This window comes from Meriones unguiculatus, chromosome 6 (assembly GCF_030254825.1).
Source record: "Meriones unguiculatus strain TT.TT164.6M chromosome 6, Bangor_MerUng_6.1, whole genome shotgun sequence".
In the NCBI taxonomy this organism is placed as follows: domain Eukaryota; kingdom Metazoa; phylum Chordata; class Mammalia; order Rodentia; family Muridae; genus Meriones; species Meriones unguiculatus.
In genome coordinates this window covers 25,908,940-25,925,915 of record NC_083354.1, presented here as the reverse complement: position 1 = coordinate 25,925,915, position 16,976 = coordinate 25,908,940, and the positions used below count along the sequence as shown (strand labels likewise).

The 16,976-nt window shown below is 47.3% G+C and overlaps 1 protein-coding gene across 8 annotated transcripts in view; it reads right to left on the bottom strand.

The window, feature by feature from the left end:
• The window catches only part of Coro2b (coronin 2B), a 117,393-nt gene that overhangs the window by 24,372 nt on the left and 76,045 nt on the right, over nucleotides 1–16,976 (bottom strand). For all 8 annotated transcript variants that reach the window (XM_060384969.1, XM_060384968.1, XM_060384972.1 and 5 more), the window contains exon 3: nucleotides 10,299–10,415. In XM_060384969.1, the coding sequence (XP_060240952.1) occupies nucleotides 10,299–10,415 (117 nt within the window). The remainder of the gene's footprint in view (nucleotides 1–10,298; nucleotides 10,416–16,976) is intronic.

Sequence of the window (16,976 nt, the reverse complement as noted above, 5' to 3'; positions counted from 1 at the left end):
AGAAAAGAAAAAAGAAGAGCCAGTGTTTGGCAAGAGTGCTAGAATGCTTGGAAACCATGGGGCTGGTGTACTCTGAGTTGGAGGCCTCTTCTGGATGCCACTTACAGTTAGGAAGAGCTAACAAAATGTTTATATGATACTTTAGTTTTTTATTTAAAGTATTTACTTCATTTTAAGTTCTCTTTGTGTGTTTGTATGTGCATGTGTTTGTGTCTGTGTCTGTAGGTATGTGCACTTGAGCGCAGTGCTCAAGGAGGCCAGAATATGGCATTGGATCACCTGGAACTGACTTACAGTAGCTCGTGTGTGTGCTAGGAATGACACTTGGATTCTCTGGAGGGGAAGTAAGCACAGTTAACTAACCACTACGCCATTTCTCCAGTCCATTACATGACACTCTGATCTAGTGTGGTGGTTTGAAGGAGAATGTCCCCATAGGCTCTGTATTTGAACACTTTGTCCCTTGTTGGTGATGCTGTTCAGAGAACATGTAGCAGGTATGACCTTATTGGAAGAAGTATGTCATTGGAGGTAGGCTTTGAATATCTTTGTTCTTTTTTTTTTTTGTTGTTGTTTTTGTTTTTGTTTTGTTTTGTTTTTCAAGAGAGAGTTCCTCTGTGTAGCTCCAGCTGTCCTGGAACTTGCTCTGTAGACCAGGCTGTTCTTGAACTCACAGGCCACCTGCCTCTGCATTATAGTGCTGGGATTAAAGGCGAGCACCACGACTGCGTGGCTAGTGCTTTGAGTGTCTAAAGACTCTATTTCCAGTTCACTCCCTGCTTCATGCTTATGGTAAAGGATATGAGCCCTAAGCTTTTGCTGCCGCCATGTCTTGCAATAGGCTACTATTATGCACGTTTCACAGCTGAATGCAGGTAGTACCTTTGCATACCACTATACACAGATATACCATATATCTACATATATGTATAAGCATGTATGAGAAATATATTTATTATATGTACATTTATGTGTGTCTGCATGTGTAATGTGAATGCATATGCATACACATGTTACTCTGTGTGTGTGTGTGTGTGTGTGTGTGTGCGCGCGCCCGCATGAGCATTGCGGATGAAAGCTGAGGCATGGCCTCTGCCCAGGGCCCAACCCACTCACTATCTGAGAACACTAGATGAGCCATTAACCCCTCTGAGATTCTGGCTTTTGGTCTAGAAAACACATAGACGCATGAGCCTTGCACAGGCTTGTGGGTTAAATCCAGCCAGGTTCAGAGTCATGAGAACTGACTTGTTAGAGTGGTAGCTGGGCTGTGCCCAGGGAACAAGGGAGGTGGGACCCCAGCTCCCACCCCTGGGAGGGATTTAAGCTTGGGGGAAGCAGGGAGAGAGGAAGGGAGGGAGGGAAGAGAGAGAGACAGAGAGAGCAGAGAGAACACTATAGGTGTATGCTGGTGATTGTTAAATGTGGGATCCCAGGCAGGGTTTGGGGAACCAGGAAAAATAAACGCCAGGAAGAGAGGTGTCTCTTACTTGATACCTGGCAGATCCCCTTATGGACCCGGCTTTCTCACATATACTTTGAGCTGAGTTAGTTGATTTCCCAGATTTCTCTGACATTGCTGAGTGGGGAGAAAACACTGGGCTTGATCCACAGCAAAAACTTGGCATCAGATACTTTAAAAGTCTCCAAAGAGGAGCTACAGGTCACAGTGGGCTTAAACGCTCCCCAGGGAATGCTGGTCCCTTAGAATAGGTGGAATTTGCTGGAAACAAAGTGTGTCCAGGATGTGAGAGGAGACGGCGTTCTACCCAGACGTGTGCTGGGAGCTTACTTCCACAACACGAGAAACCCAAGAGTGCCAAACAGGATTTGGGGAAGGAAGGGGTGGGGAGAAGTGTGGAGACTGCCTCTCCAGCCAGCCAGCTGTGACCCCCACAATCCCCTTCCAGCCTGGAGCCAGGCTCTTGTCACACTCAGTCACATTTAATCCATTAGATAAGAGGAATGGGGGAGGGGTTCTAGCTTCCTGGAGCTCAGAGAGACGTGTGCAGACAAGTGAGGGCAAAATCAGCGCCTTAAGGACAGTATACGGAGCCTCCAAACCAGTGTCTGCACGGGTGGGGACAGGGCAGCTAGCCAACAAAGCTGGGCCTTGAGCTCTCCCAAGCTCGCTGCAAACCCAGGCTCTGACCACAGTCACTGTGAGTCTACCACTAAGTTTCTTAGATTTTTCTGAACACATTTTCTCAGCTAAGCGGTAACTCTACCGGGTCATAGAATTACCATGAAGACTAAAGAAAAACTGAGTATGTACCGGCCTAGGGAGAGGACCATTGGCTAGTTTTATGTCGGCCTGACACAGCTAGACTCGTTCTGGAAGAGAGAACCACAGCTGAGAAAATGCCTCTACCTGATCGGCCTTGGTGCATTTTCTTGATTGATGACTGATGTGGGAGGGCCCAGTGTAGATGGTACCGCCCCTGGGTCTAGTGCTCCTGGGCGCTATAAAAAAAGCAGGTTGAGCAAGCCAGTAGGCACCCCTCCATGGCCTTTGCATCAGCTCCCTCCACGTTCCTGCCCTGCTTGAGTTGCTGTCCTGACAGCCTTGAACGATGGACTGTGATATGGACTGTAATGGTAATAAATCCCTTCCTTCCCAAGGTTCTTTTGGTAATGGTGTCTCATCACAGCAATAGAACTGAAAGAATCAGACTAACTTTGTAACCTATGTTTTTTTTAATTGCCTTATAACTTATATTTGCAAGTTTTAGGCCCATGTTAATTAAAGCCTCTTAGTGCTTCTCCAGAGAACCGAAGAATGTAAAAGTTCCTGACATTAGCCATCTGTGAGGGCAGAGATAAGGAAGAGAACAAGCAGAGATCTCTACTAAATGGAGAAAAAAAATCACTGGCTCGAGCCGGTGAGATGGGCTTTGTTTGGAAACTGGGCCAAATGGCCCCAATCCTTCTCCTGATCTTTGATCCAAAGCCTGTAACCCCCACTCCTCAGAACAGACATGGGATGAGTTAATCACCCCCCACATATAACTGTGGATGGCAGGAAATTCCAAACTGACTTGACAATCAGATATTTACGACAGGGCTGACTGGACCTAAGGGTGACCAGAACTGACCAATTATTTTAAAAGTTAAACACTTCATCCAACCCTAAATCGCCAAGAAGGCAACCCCAGGAGATTCCCGCCTTGTGTCTTTTAAAAACCCAAGGTCTTCCCGGTGCCACTCCTAGCTGACCAGCAGGGGTGACCCCATTTCGCAATGGTCAAGAAGAGTCTCTTGCGTTTTTGCATCGATGGATGATTAGTTTCCTGAGTTCTCTTCATACCTTCTTATATTTAGGCTCTTGGTAGGCCTAACAGAACCTCTAACAAAGACAATGACCAGGGGTTCACCATACCTAGTTTGAGTAATGCTTATGTAAAATAAGAACCATAGACAGCTTTTCTATAGGTCAAACTTCAGAGGTAACTCTTTTTTTTCCTTTAACAAATAATTACATTGGGTTGGGAGAATAGGGTGAGGGAAGGGGAGGGAAACTGAGGTCAAATGTAATATATGAGAGAAGAATAAAAATAATTTTAAAATAATTTTAATAATAATTATTTTAATAATAAAATGAAAATATATTTGTTTCTATATGTGTGATTGTATGTATCTGTGTGTATGAGTCCATGCATACAGATTCTTGTAGAAGCCAGAGGAGCACATTGGACCCCTTGAGCTGGAGATAGACTTGGTTGTGAGCAAGAGCAGCAGGCAGTTTTAGCCACTGAGCTGTCTCTCCAGCTTCTCCTTTTCTTTCTTTCATTTTCAATTGGTGTTTTGAGACAGGATCTCATATGGCCCAGGCTGCCCTGAGGCATGACCCTGAACTCTGTTCTTTTCCTCAAATGCTGGGCTTATAGGCATGCTCTGCTATGCTCTCCCTTTTGTTTTATTATCAAAAATAAGACGCGATGCCCTCACCAGCTTACCCTTGTAGGGTCAGGGTCATAAGTAGTTATGGCCTCTGCGTCTTTTGTCCCTTCAATATCTAGGTCTTCAGGGAAGTAACACCCACTTTCCTGTGTTTCCTGTGACAACAGCACCTCCTCTGGCTCTCTCTCCTGAAGGCTGGCCTGAGGCTATTTCACAGTTAATTTTGACTTTTAAAAATAGTAGTATACTCTAAAACAATTAAAATTATGCACAAGCACAACAACCAGTAACAAGGTTGAGATTATCAAATCTCATGAGTTTTTATTTTTAAATTTGATTTTATTGTGTATGTGTGTGTACATGTGTGTATATTTTGTTGTTGTTGTTTTGTTCTGTTTTTTTTTTATGTGGGCTCTAGATTTGTACTCATATAATCAGTTAATAGCTAGAGAGCCATCTCCTGGCTCCCAGAAGGCCAACCAACCCTTTTTCTTTCTTTCTTTCTTTCTTTCTTTCTTTCTTTCTTTCTTTCTTTCTTCCTTCCTTCCTTCCTTCCTTCCTTCCTTCCTTTCTTTCTTTCTTTCTTTCTCTTTTTCTCTTTTTCTTTCTCTTTCTTTCTCTCTCTCTCTTTCTTTCTTTCCTCTTTCTCTATCTCTTCTTCTTTTTTTTTTTATATAAGGTCTCATTAGCTTAAGCTGGCCTCTAACTCTATATGCAGCTTAGGATGACCTTGGGTTTCTGATCCTGATGGCTCTATTTCCCAAGTGTTGGTATTATAGGTGTGTGTCACCATGCTGGGCTTTGCACTTGCTGCTCTTTGTAGGAAAGGCAGCACAGGAGGCCTGTTGACATCAGTGTCAGAATGTACTGATGGTTATAGGACCATCAGGTCATAGGAATTTCCTGTGAGCATGCCAGCTACTCTGTCCATTCTTAATAGAAATGCCACTGTGTACTCACAGCTTTTGGGATGCAGAGAGCACTCATGGATGGCCATGGTGCAGGCCATTCTCCCCGTCTTTCTCAGTAGGAGGTATGCTGCCTGGCACAGAATGGGCACTCAGGATACCCAGGATGTTTTTCTTTCTCTCCCTCCCTCCCTCCCTCCCTCCCTTCCTCCCTCCCTCCCTCCCTCCTTCCCTCCCTCCCTCCCTCCCTCCCTTCATCCCTTCCTTCCTTCCTTCCTTCCTTGAAATGAAGATTGAATTCAGGAACTTCAGTCTGCCAGGCAAGTTCTCTATCACTGAGCAGAGAACTTTGGGTGGTAGAGAGCAGATGCTGGCGGTGAAGCTTAAAGAGAAGGTAAAAGAAAGATGCTGAGCTTGGCCCACCAGGGAAAGGGAGTGTCTTCCTGCCAATCTTCTTTTCTCTGGGAACCTTTTCTTTTTCTTTTATCCTGGGAATCTTCTCTCCTTTCCTTGAACACTGTCTGTCTGTCTTTGTTTCTGTCTCTGTCTCTCTCTCATACTCTTTTTATCATCTCCTTCCAAGTTGAGGGGCTCCCTGAGAAGGGCCAGGAGCCCAAGCTTTGTAAAGAAAGCTGCACTGCCCTTCCCTGCTGTCTGCCAGCCAGCTGCCCTCCCTAGCTGCAGTAGAAGCTATAAAAAGCACAGCCCTTCAACAATAGGTGACATCACCCACCAGGCTGGCAGAAAGAACTGGATTCTGCCAGATGCCAGGCAGAGTTATGGTCCCTTCCCTCCCCTAGGATGAGGCCTATGGGGAAAGAGCATGGCCAGGCTTCCTGAATCCTGCAGGGATGTAGGGGATAGACTACAAAAGACTCTCATGCCTTTGAGGAGGAGAAGAGATCCCAAGGGACATGGCATCTTGACTGTGCTAAAGACTTCCCTGCAGTGAGGGATGGGGAGGAGCTGCTGGAGTCTCCCTGTGTCCCTTCAGCATCCTCTAAATGTTTTGGGACCAGAGAACAGTGGGGTCAGGGAGGGATGAGTACATGCTTTCAGGGGAGAGGACCAGACTTGCAGCAAAGGTTTCTTTCTAGGGTCCTTCAGAATGGTGTTCCCAGCCCTTGTAGGGGCCACTGTGTCTGACATATCCGTGGACCTCCTAGACCTGCCTCTGCATGTATGATGCACAGTAAGTTGACCCTTCAGGCTCAAGCATTGTCGGAGGAAGTCCAGGAGAACTTACGGCAAGAGGGCCAGTCAGGCTTACACACTGGCTTCCAGGCTCAGGTAGGGAGGACTCTCTCGCTTGAGTGAGTATTCAATGCTCAGCAGGGGACACACAGAGAGGACACAAGTAGAGTGTGCAATGGATCCAGGCCGTCAGCCTGCCACGGTTCTGAGCCCAATTTCCTCCTTGTAGAAACAGAGCCTAAGTGAGGTAGCAGGGCAGGAGTCTGCTTGGTACAGACTCCTGATGTAACCGTGGCTTTAGGGTCCAGCTCTCCATGAGCAGCTGAGCCTCACCTCAGGGCCCGTGGGCTCCAAGGCTAATGTCCTAAGCACTGGACAGAAACCCCAAGGGCTAAGGTGGAGTTCTGAGCCTGGCTTCTGGAGCAGCTGGCCTGGCAGCTGTGTGAAAAGCTTAGGTCCACCCTGATCTCAGACTTAATCACCTATCTAGATCAGCAGCCTGGGGGCAGGGGAGGTTGTTCCATTCCCTGCAGCGTCCAGCCTGCCTTTTCCCTTCCCTCCTTCCACTTGAGGGCTCTCTCTCTCTCTCTCTCTCTCTCTCTCTCTCTCTCTCTCTCTCTCGTGTGTCCCTTCTCCCTGCTCATCCAAGAGGTGTGAAGCCTCCGTCCAACTGGCTAGAGACTCATGTTCTCAAAAACCGGACAGTGACCCCTTCAGGCTTCCTACCCTCATTCCTGGGACCCCGCCTGCTTGAGAAGCCTGGGCATCAGAGTTAAGCTTCTCACCTTGCCTGTCATGCCTTATCTGGCCCAACCTCCCACTGCAGCCTTCTCTCCTGTTCACTCCCCTAGTGACATCACCCACAGCTTCACCCAGGACTCTTCTTTGCTTAGGTGCCCTGTGTACTCCTTCCAGGCCTTGGCCTGGGCGAGGGCTCTTCCTGTGTTCCCTTAACCCTTACAATTCTGGTCAAAGTGTAACCATACTGGTTATTAGACTGTTGAGACAATGACCCCTAATAAATTAGATTTTCCATAGGAATCTTATGCTTGGAGAAGCAAGAAGCTGACTCCTGGTACCAGCCAGAGGGGAGAGTTTATCTCAAGAAAAGAGTTCATACAGCTTTGATAGCTTATTTGACTACCTTGAAGAAGAGACTAGACCCATCATTGATAGGTCCATGATGGACAGAACCACGCCTTACCAGGAATGCCATCTGAATAAATAATTTACCAAATAAATCTCCTTTCTCTGCATTTCACTATTACTTTGTCTGTTTAATTGGCTTATTGAGGATGGGTGGCCTAGGTTCTCACCCTAACAAACAAATCCCTGCCAAGTCTTGTTGCAGGATATTTGATCACATTGTGAACCCCAGATTGCGAACTGTAAAAACCTGTTTCTAATTGTGGTATGACTCAGTCTTTGATCCTAAAGCTTTCTGTTTACTGTAAACAAGTGTGTCTCCACCCCAGCACACACCTTTAATCCAAGAACTTTCTGTACAAAGAATTTAATAAAGTTAACCCTAGGTCAAGAGGGGAAGCAAAAAACCAGCTGACAGGGATTAAGTAGAAAGGAGGGGCATTGAGTTAAAGAGTATTTAAGACAGTGTGGAGAAGAAGAAAGAGCTCTTCAGCTCTTTGACCTTTAGCTTTTGGCTCTTTAGCTCTTTGGCTTTTAGCCTTTTGGCTCTTTCCTCCTAGGCTTTTGGGTGAGCTAGTAGACCTTTTCCTCCTGTGATATGGGCTGAGTAGGAAGGTCAGCTGGGTCCTTTCTCTGCCTCTCCGAGCTAGGAGGTTTTCATCCCCGCATCTGTCTCATGAGTCTTTATTGGTAAAATCGAACAATTGAGATTTTGTTTTATGAAACAAAAATCTTCCAGGTCCAGCGCTGCCAAGTCCCTTCCCCCTGTATCTGAGTTATCATCACTTCCTCTCTTGTCTGTGCCCACACCATTTGTGGAACTCCAGTGTAGCCCTGACTCATCTGCATTGTGTCTGCTTCTTTCTAGCTGGTAGGCGCTGCCTCCCTGCTGGGGCTGTTTGCAGAGGAGGACTTAGCAGCAGACATCTGTGAGGTACCAGGCACAGGGCTAGGCACAGGCTTCTTCACGTCCCTATCACTATGCTGCCATTACTGCCTCTGAAATTAGCAGAGCAGGGCCCAGAGAGCTGAAGCCATATGCTCTTGGGCTCCCAGCTCAGCAGTGGCCACCAGATCCCACAGTCGAGTTCTCTTTGGACCTCAGCCATCCATCAGGACCAGACTGTCAATCAGTGGGTACCAATTGCTTGGCTAGTGTAGCAGGGCTGAGCCTTGAGCTTGTCCGACCACATGCCGTGGATGTCTTGTGCATTGGCTGCATCCAGGAGTGTGAAGCAGCAGCAGATAGAAGAACAGGCTGAGCTAGCACAGGCAGGTCCATCTCACCTTGATGTGGGTAAAGGAAGCTGTGACCTGAGGGAGGCAGTAGTCCCAAAAGCTGGGCCCTCATCTGCTCCTTTCCAGACCAAGATGGGCCTGATTTTCTTTCCGTTCTCCAGCTGAGTCTTATACTGTGCCTTTGGGTGCTACATTTCCCCTCAGCAGTACCTGTTTCCCAGGTATGGAGTGTCAAGTGCCCAGGCCCGAGTGCATGCAAGAGCCTGGTTTCTCAAGAGCTCTGCTCCCTGCGGCTGGTGAGTCACTCAGCACTTCAGCAGGGTCAGAGCCAGATGCAACCATTGTCTTTCCAGGCTCCCTGGGTGGGAGCAGCCTTGCCTGCCCTCTTTCCTGTGGAGCTCTGAGCCTTGCTCAGTTCATCAGCATGTTCCCCAGACCCCAGCAGCTCCATCTGCTTCCTTCCCAGCTCAGGGAGCAAGCCAGTGATTCCTCCGGCTCTCCGGCCTTTCCTGGCTCCACTGCCTCCTGTCCACATGTCTGCACAGCTCTACTCTTCCTGTGATCTGGCTCCTGATAGCTGTCCCCTGGTCACTTGGGCCCTGAAGCTGCTAAAGAAAGTAACAAAAGCAACAGATTTCCTTTACCACCTCCACTCACTGTCCCCTCAGGCACTTTCTTCACAGTCCTGCCCTCAGGAAGCTCTCCAGATGGCAAAGCCTTCTCTGCTTTTCCAGCCTCCTCCACCTCTCTGCCATGTAAGTTCTGAGCCTGCTCCTCTCACCTTCAACTCCATGAATTCATGGAGACGTTACTGTCAGTATCTCCTTTTCCACCATATTTATTCACTCACTCATTCATTTACCATCTGTTATCGATCGATCGATCAATCCATCCATCCATCCATCCATCCATCCATCCAGTCAGCCATCTATTTATCTACATATCTACTATCCAACCATATTTCCATCCACTCAATTATCTCTCTGTCAGTCCATGTATCCATCCATTCAACTCACATATGCATTCTTCCATTCCTGCATACCCTGCACAAATCCTTCCACCCAAGCATGTATCCATTAATTTGATCCACAGCTGAAGGGCAGGAGTTTTTTGTTTGTTTGTTTGTTTGTTTGTTTGTTTTTGGTATGAGGTTCTCTGTTAGGTGCCAGGATTCAGAGCCAAACAGGCCATACTCTTTTTTTTTTCTCTGGGGTTCATAGAGGAAGGCACAATCCTGAAGTTGTCTGAATTTCCAGTTCTAGTACCCTGGGCTCACAGACTATGCCAGTGAGGACTAGGTAGCCACAGTGGCCTGGCTGAAAGGCAGAGCCTCCTTCACTTGGGAAGAGAGGGATCTCCCTATCAGCTTGGCTGACACTTGAGCAGTGTCTCCAGTTCCTCCTCTTCCCTTACATCTCCATCTTCACCTGCTTTCCACCCATCCACTGTCTCCTCTGCTCTCTCTTCTATTTATTGTTTTCCCACAAGGGATAGGACATAGAAAGTTGAAAGTCTATGCCCCCAGAGCTCAAAGCTCAGGGACCCCCTCCCTTGCCTTGCCCTTTCTCTCCTTCTCCTCCCCACCTTCCCATTCCGCCTGTCCAACACTGTAGAGCACAGGCAGAGGCTGAGTCACACACCTAGTTTTTTTGGCTCCAATTCTCACCTACAAAGTAACACTTCCAAACTCAGCCAAGCACCGAGGCACAGGTGTGTCCAGCCAAGGTCCTCTCCTGCAGTCCCTTCCTGACCCCTTCCCTCTCCTCTCTATTCTGGGACTAGCTGGAGACAGAGGGGGAAGATGGGGACAGGGCTAAGAGAACAAAGAGGGAAGAGTGTGCACAGAGGCTCTCTGGGGGAGTGGGGAGGGTGTGCTCACGGTCATTGGGGAACACTCACTGCTCAACTCACCGAAGTGTCCTCGGAGCACGAGGCGATAATGTTGTCAATGAAGGGGTTCCATTTGATGTCCAGCACATTGCCTTGATGACCGCATACCTTGGGGTAGTTTGGCTCAATTCTACCTGTCTGCAAGGAAGAGACAAAGCATTAGTGTGGTGTCCCCACTCAGAATGGCTCATAAAGGAAAGGTCTTCTCCTGGGCTCGTCTCTGGGGTGGAACCCCCCTGCTGGGGTGGGCTCCTCAGTCCCTTTAGTTCCTTTCTGTGTCCTGAGGGAAAGTCATAGGCTGTTTTGTTCTCTGTAACCCAGCCAGTTGTTGAATTTTCTTAGCAGGCTGGAGCCAGCCAGGGCCTTGAACATTCCTACTAGGCTCTAATAAATATGTAAAGGCTATTACCCAATACAGGGGGTAAGAAACCCTGCCTTCTCCAGCCCTGAGCTCAAATTCCTTACACGCTCACATGGGTTCTACCCCTCACTCAGAAGAGGTGGGGTACTTCAAGGCCAGCTATAGCCCTCGGTAAGTCAACATAATCAATGCTTGAACCCTGTCACTTGCAATGTTTTTGTCTGGAGGATACCTTGGGGGTTCTCTCTGATGGGAATTATGCTCTTTTTTGGAGTTTCGGCATGTTCATGTGTCTGTAGCGGGGGGAGTTGAGGTCAGAGGTCAATGATTCATGTTCCTCAGAAGCCATCATCTTCTTTTTAGAGGCAGGATATCTCACTGTGACATGGGCCTGACCGCTGGGACTAGATCGGCAGGCCACCGAGCTCCAGGAATGCTCTGATATCTGGTGTCCCTAATCTCTGGGGTTGTAAGCATGTGCTGCTGTGCTCCCATCTTTCATGTGGGTTCTGGGGATTAACCCAGGCTCTCATGCTTGCACAGGAAACACTTTTTACTGAATTGAATCATCACAGTAGCCCCATTAATGTCATCATTTGTTTTAACTTATTTTTATTTCATATGTATGTCTGTGCACCACATGTGTGCCCAAAGAGGACAGGAGTGTGTCAGATCCCCCGGAACTGGGGTTAGAGGCAGTTGTGAAGCACCGTATAGGTTCTGCGAATCAAACACGGGTCATTTGGAAGAGCAGCTGGTGCTCTTAACTCTGAGCCATCTCTCCAAGAGCATCTTTTGTTTCGTCAAGGCAAGCTCTTACACTTTAATAGAACTCATTTTGTAGCCCCAGCTGGCCTGGAATTCCTGGAGCTCCTTCTACCAGCTTTCCAAGGGCTGGGATTACAGGCATGCGCCACCACATTCAGCCTACTTGGCTCTAGGTGGGGGTGGGATCAGCGCTCTGTGCAATCCAGGCCAACGCTGTTCCAGCCAATCTACATCCCCAGCCCTACACTATGATTTTTAAGCTGAGCATGTATGACCCCAGGTTCTACCAAGGCTAGGCTTATCCTTAGCTCTCACAACAAACTGTGAATTAGACACGAGGAAACAAAAGTCCAGAAAGGCTAATTAATGGCCCCCAAATCAAACAGCTGAAAGTGAGGCTGGGAGCTCCAAACAGTCTGATTCCTCAAGGCAAGCCCTTTGAACCTTGCTGCTTTCAGCCGGCGCCGCCTTCCTGGACACCCCCCCCCCCCCCAGTTTCCCTCAGCTTGGCAGCAGGATCTTGCACCTCAGTGCCCTCACTCTCTTCTTTCCATAGGCACGCCTCACAGCTCATCTCAAAGCGCGAGTGTTTGCTGAGCAAAGCTGTCTGCATTAAGTTTCTGGCACCCAGCCCAGCCCACGCCACTCTGAGAGGCACCAAGAAGTCAGTCAATAGCTGGCCGTCAGGAACACTGAGCTAGGAGCTAGCAGGGATGTGCTTCCCCTGGAGGAGAGATGGGAGCCATACTCTAGGGATGAAGCAAGACTGTGTACATTCCACAGTAGGCATGTGGAGGTCAGAGGACAATTATAGGGAGTTTTACCTGTGTATGAATTCTGGGGCTAGACCTCAGGTCATGAGGCTTCTGTTAGATGGCAAGCACCTTTCCCTCCTGAGCCATTTTACTGTTAATCAAGATTTCTTTGTCTTGAAGACAGAATCTGACATAGCCTAGGCTAGCATCAAACTTGATAGCCACGGCTAACCTCCTGCTTCCGGCTCCTGAGTGCTAGGATTACGGGTGTGTGCCACCATAGCTGGGTTTACACGTTGCTATGGATAAAGCTAGGGCTTGGTGCATGCCAGGCGAACACCCTAGCAACTGAGCTACACCCCCAGCCCCCAGAAGACTCTTGGTTGGACACAGTGGGGTAGATGTAATAGACACAATTGACTTTGTATATACAGTGAAACAGTTAAGACTGATGCAATTTTAATACGCTGTACCTCAGCTTTTATTATAATTTATTTAATTGTAAGTTAATGCGATTTAATTTTTAATAAAGGCTGTGCTTAACAAATCAGCTTTTAAAATTCCTAGAAACTTAGCTGTGGGCTGGTGTGCACACCAGCACAGCACCCCGCTCCTAGTACTACTAAGGGTCTGCTCATTTGCAGCTTTGACATAAAGACGAAATAACAAGTCAAATGCCTTGACATACGTTCTGAAATTATGTATATAAAACACATATAACATATATGCATATTACAAATATATAATCTGGAAGACAGAGGCAGGAGGATCTAAGTTTGAGGCCAGTCTATATAGATAGACTCTGCCTCATTAAATAAATAAATGAATAAACAAACAAAGTAGCTAATCCATTCTCCACAGGGGCTGTGAATAGAGAGTGGAGCCTCCTCTGTTTGTCTCCAAGCCTGGTGGCAAGCTGCTGTCTTATTTCTCCTTCCAATACTTAATGCCGGCCGCTCCCAATAGTACTCCTTCTGACACTAGTGTGGACAGATACTATTAATATACATCAACATAATCAACTTTGGATGTGGGGAGATGGCTTAGCTGGGACAGTACTTTCAGACCTGAGCTCGGATCTGTGACCCGCAGTGAAAGCCGGGTACCGTGGCACTCATCCATAACCTTGGAAGTACAGAGACCGACAGATCCCTGGGGTCAGCTAGTTCTAGCTGAATCAGCAAGCACCAGGTCAGTGAAAGATCTCCTCTCAAAAAAATAGGGTGTAGAGCAGCTAAGGAAGACAACACTGACCTCTGGCTTCTACACACATGCACACACACGCACACACAAAGGAAAAAAATGGTCAACCCACTCTCCATAGGAACTGTCTTCAAAGTGGCTTCTGGCTGCTGTCCAATGCCACCTTTCATACTTGATAAAGTTCCTCACCAATATTGCTGCTGACTCTAACATAGACTGCTGTTATTAATACATCTTATACAAACATGATCAGATTTAAACCGCACAACAGTTCTATTTTTATACCCAAGAAAACAAGTTTAGATTGCTCCTGAGTGTCGTCAGGGTCCTCCAGTGTGACACATCAGAATAATGTGCAGGCTTGTATTTCCTGTGTCCTGTGGGCTGCAAGCGTCCCACGGTAGCTCTGAAAGCATCCCAGTGTATTTGTAGATAGATAAGATGTTATAGTGTAGTGCCAAATGGTTGGACAGCCCTGATAGATGGCCGGTGCACAGAACTGTCCCGATGGTACAGGGCTGGAATGTCAGATGCAAGCCCTGAGCCTTTAAGGCTCAGAGCCGGGCAGTAACTTAGTGCAGGGTGGATGGGAAGGGATACCGGGGAGGGAGGATTGTAGACCAGGATTGCAAGGGAATACATTCTACTGCAGATATTCCAAGTTTGGGGAGTAGCTTTCCTGGAGGTTCACTGGACAAGATCATTCCAATACTTTATTAGAACATTTTAATATCTATCTATCTATCTATCTATCTATCTATCTATCTACCTACCTACCTATCTATCTAGTGTGTGAGGAAGGGCACACATATGCACATATGTGCATGTATGAAAGTAAGCATGCCATGGTGTCCATGTGGAGGTCAGCGTAAAACTTGCAGGAGTCAGTCCTTTCTTTCCATCTTGTGGGTCCTGAGGTCAATCTCAGGTCACCAGGCTTAGCAGTAAGTGCCTTTCCTCACTGAAGTATCTTCCTGGTCCTGGGGCTTATTTTCCAGACAGGGTCTCACGTAGTCTACCAGGTCAGCCTCATTCAGTAGCTTATCTTGAATTGAGCTTCCTGCCTGGGGTTGGAGCCGAGAGCTTTGTGTTCACTAAAACAACGCTCTCCCACTGAACTCTGCCCTCTCTCCCTCACCACCCTTTTAAGAGGTTCATAGTTCTTGGTTAATAGTTCCACTTTGAGAATTTATTCCAGAGTAATACATGAGAGGCACAACAAGACATCATTGTTGAGCTTTTCCCCCTGCAAAAACCCTGCATAGAAGGATCACAGAATGTCAATTAGCAGCATCATCTCTGAGGAGCATTTATCGGCATGAGGACTGCTAAAGATGTAACCGTTAGTAAAGTAGAACTGTGTTCTGTACATGAACCGATCGTGGCTACTAGAAACCACACAATCTGCAGGAAAAATACTACAGTGTTTGCCATGAGTGTTCCTAGCGTAGTTGAGTATTAGCGGCGACTTCTGGTTCTTTTCAATTATACTGGCTGGTGTTTTGTTTTAATTAATTAATTAATTTTTTGCAAATGTGACACAAGCCAGAGTCACCAGAGAGGAAGGAGCCTCAATTAAGAAAGTGTCTCCATTAAAAAAATGCCTCCGTAAGATGGGGCTGTAGGCAACCCAGTGGGGCCTTTTCTTAATTAGTGTTTGATGGTGTTGGTGCCCACTTGGACTTGTTCTACAAGAAAGCAGCACGAGCAAGCTCTGGGAAGTAGGCCAGGAGGCAGCACCCCTCCTGCCTCTGCATCAGCTCCTGCCTCTAGGTTCCCACCCTGCTCGGGTTCCTGCCCTCACTGCTTTTGATGATGAACTGTTTTTGGAACTCTGAGTGAAACAAACTCTTTCTTCCCCAAGTTGTTTTCATCGTGGTGCTTCACCACAGCAATAGTTACCCTAATTTAGACACTAATAGACATTTAACTTAAAAACATTGTAAAAGCTATATTTTTATTGATGGGTCTCTGTGTGTCTGTGAGTGCCTGACACACGTGTGTGTTTACCTGCAAAGGCCAGAAGGTCTGGATCCTTGGGAGCAGGAGTAATAGATTGTGAGCCCCCCGTTGGGCTCTGGAAAAGGAACGGGGGCGGGGACCAGAAAGAGCACTAAGCTGTCATAGCCACTGAGCCCTCACCTTAAAATTAAAACATATTTTTCTGGTTTTTCGAGACAGGGTTTCTCTATGTAGTCTTGGCTGTCCTAGACTCACTTTGTAGACTAGGCTGGCCTCAAACTCAAAGAGATCCACTTGCCTCTGCCTCCCTTAGTGCTGGGATTACAGGCGCGCACTACCATGCCCACCTAAAAAATCTTAAAAGAAAAAAAACAAAACAAAAAAACCCACTTTATTTTCAGTTTTAGTGATAGAATCAAGGACGTGTGGCTATGCTATATTCTGCTGACATGAGCCATGCGCTTGCTATATTTAACAGACTTCTTTTTTCAAATTTAAAACATTTTGTGTGTGTGTGGTGCTGGGGATTGAACCCAGGACCTGGTGTATGCCAAGCCAGCTGAGCTCCACCCCTAGCTGCATGGATACTGTTATTAAAAAACAAACACTTAGGGCCGAAGAGATGGTTCAGTGGTTCTTCCAGAGGACCCACGTCTGTTTCCCAGCACCCACGTGGCAGCTCGTGACAGTCTGTAACTCTAGTTTCAGGGATTCAGATGCCTTCTTCTGGCAACTTGGGCACCAAACACACACATGGTGCCCAGACATATATGCAGGCAAAACACCCGCACACACATTTAAAAGAGGAGGAGGTGGTAACAGAGAAGCGCCACCCTGGGGCCAGGGTGGAGTGAAGACAGAATAACATGCTGCTTTGATCCTGACCTGTCCTTGGACTAAAACTGAGGTGAGCCTGACCCCCCGGCACGGGAAGAACTCACAGAAACGTTTGCTAGCCTGCATTGCCCCACTTCTGTAACTGCAAGGCGTTCTGTGCCCCAAGCCAAACAGAAATACCATGGCAACATAATTGTGCCCTGTTCTCTTCTCTCTATTTATTTATTCATTCACTTCACATCCTGACCGCAGCCCCTCCTCTCCTCGAAGTCCCCCTGCCCTGTTCCTGTTAAATGTTCATATTATGTCCTGAATGCTAACATCCATCACAACTACCTCACCAGGGTGCACCAAACTTGTGGGTTTTACCTTTGTAAAGCCCTGCTCACTCAGCTCAGGGCCACTTCAACACGGTAGTCACAGCAGCACACTCCCTGGTCTGTGTGGCTCAATAAAAGTTTCAAATTCACGAGGATCTCGTCCTGGTCTCCTTCTCTTGGATGAGAACAACCTTTGAGAAAACCTGGCTACAGTAGCTCAGTGGCAGACTGCTTGCCTAGCATGCACTGCAGTGGCCCTGTGTTCCACCGTAGCATTACATAAACTGGGCATGCTTACAAATACCTATAATTTTAGCACTCAGGAGGTAGAGGCAGGAAGATCATAAGTTCAAAAACAACAAAAGAAAGAAAGAAAGAAAAAGAAAGAAGGAACGAAAGAAAGAGAGAGAGAGAGGAAGGAAGGAAGGAAGGAAGGAAGGAAGGAAGGAAGGAAGGAAGGAAGGAAGGAAGGAAAAGAGAAAAGAAAGACCCC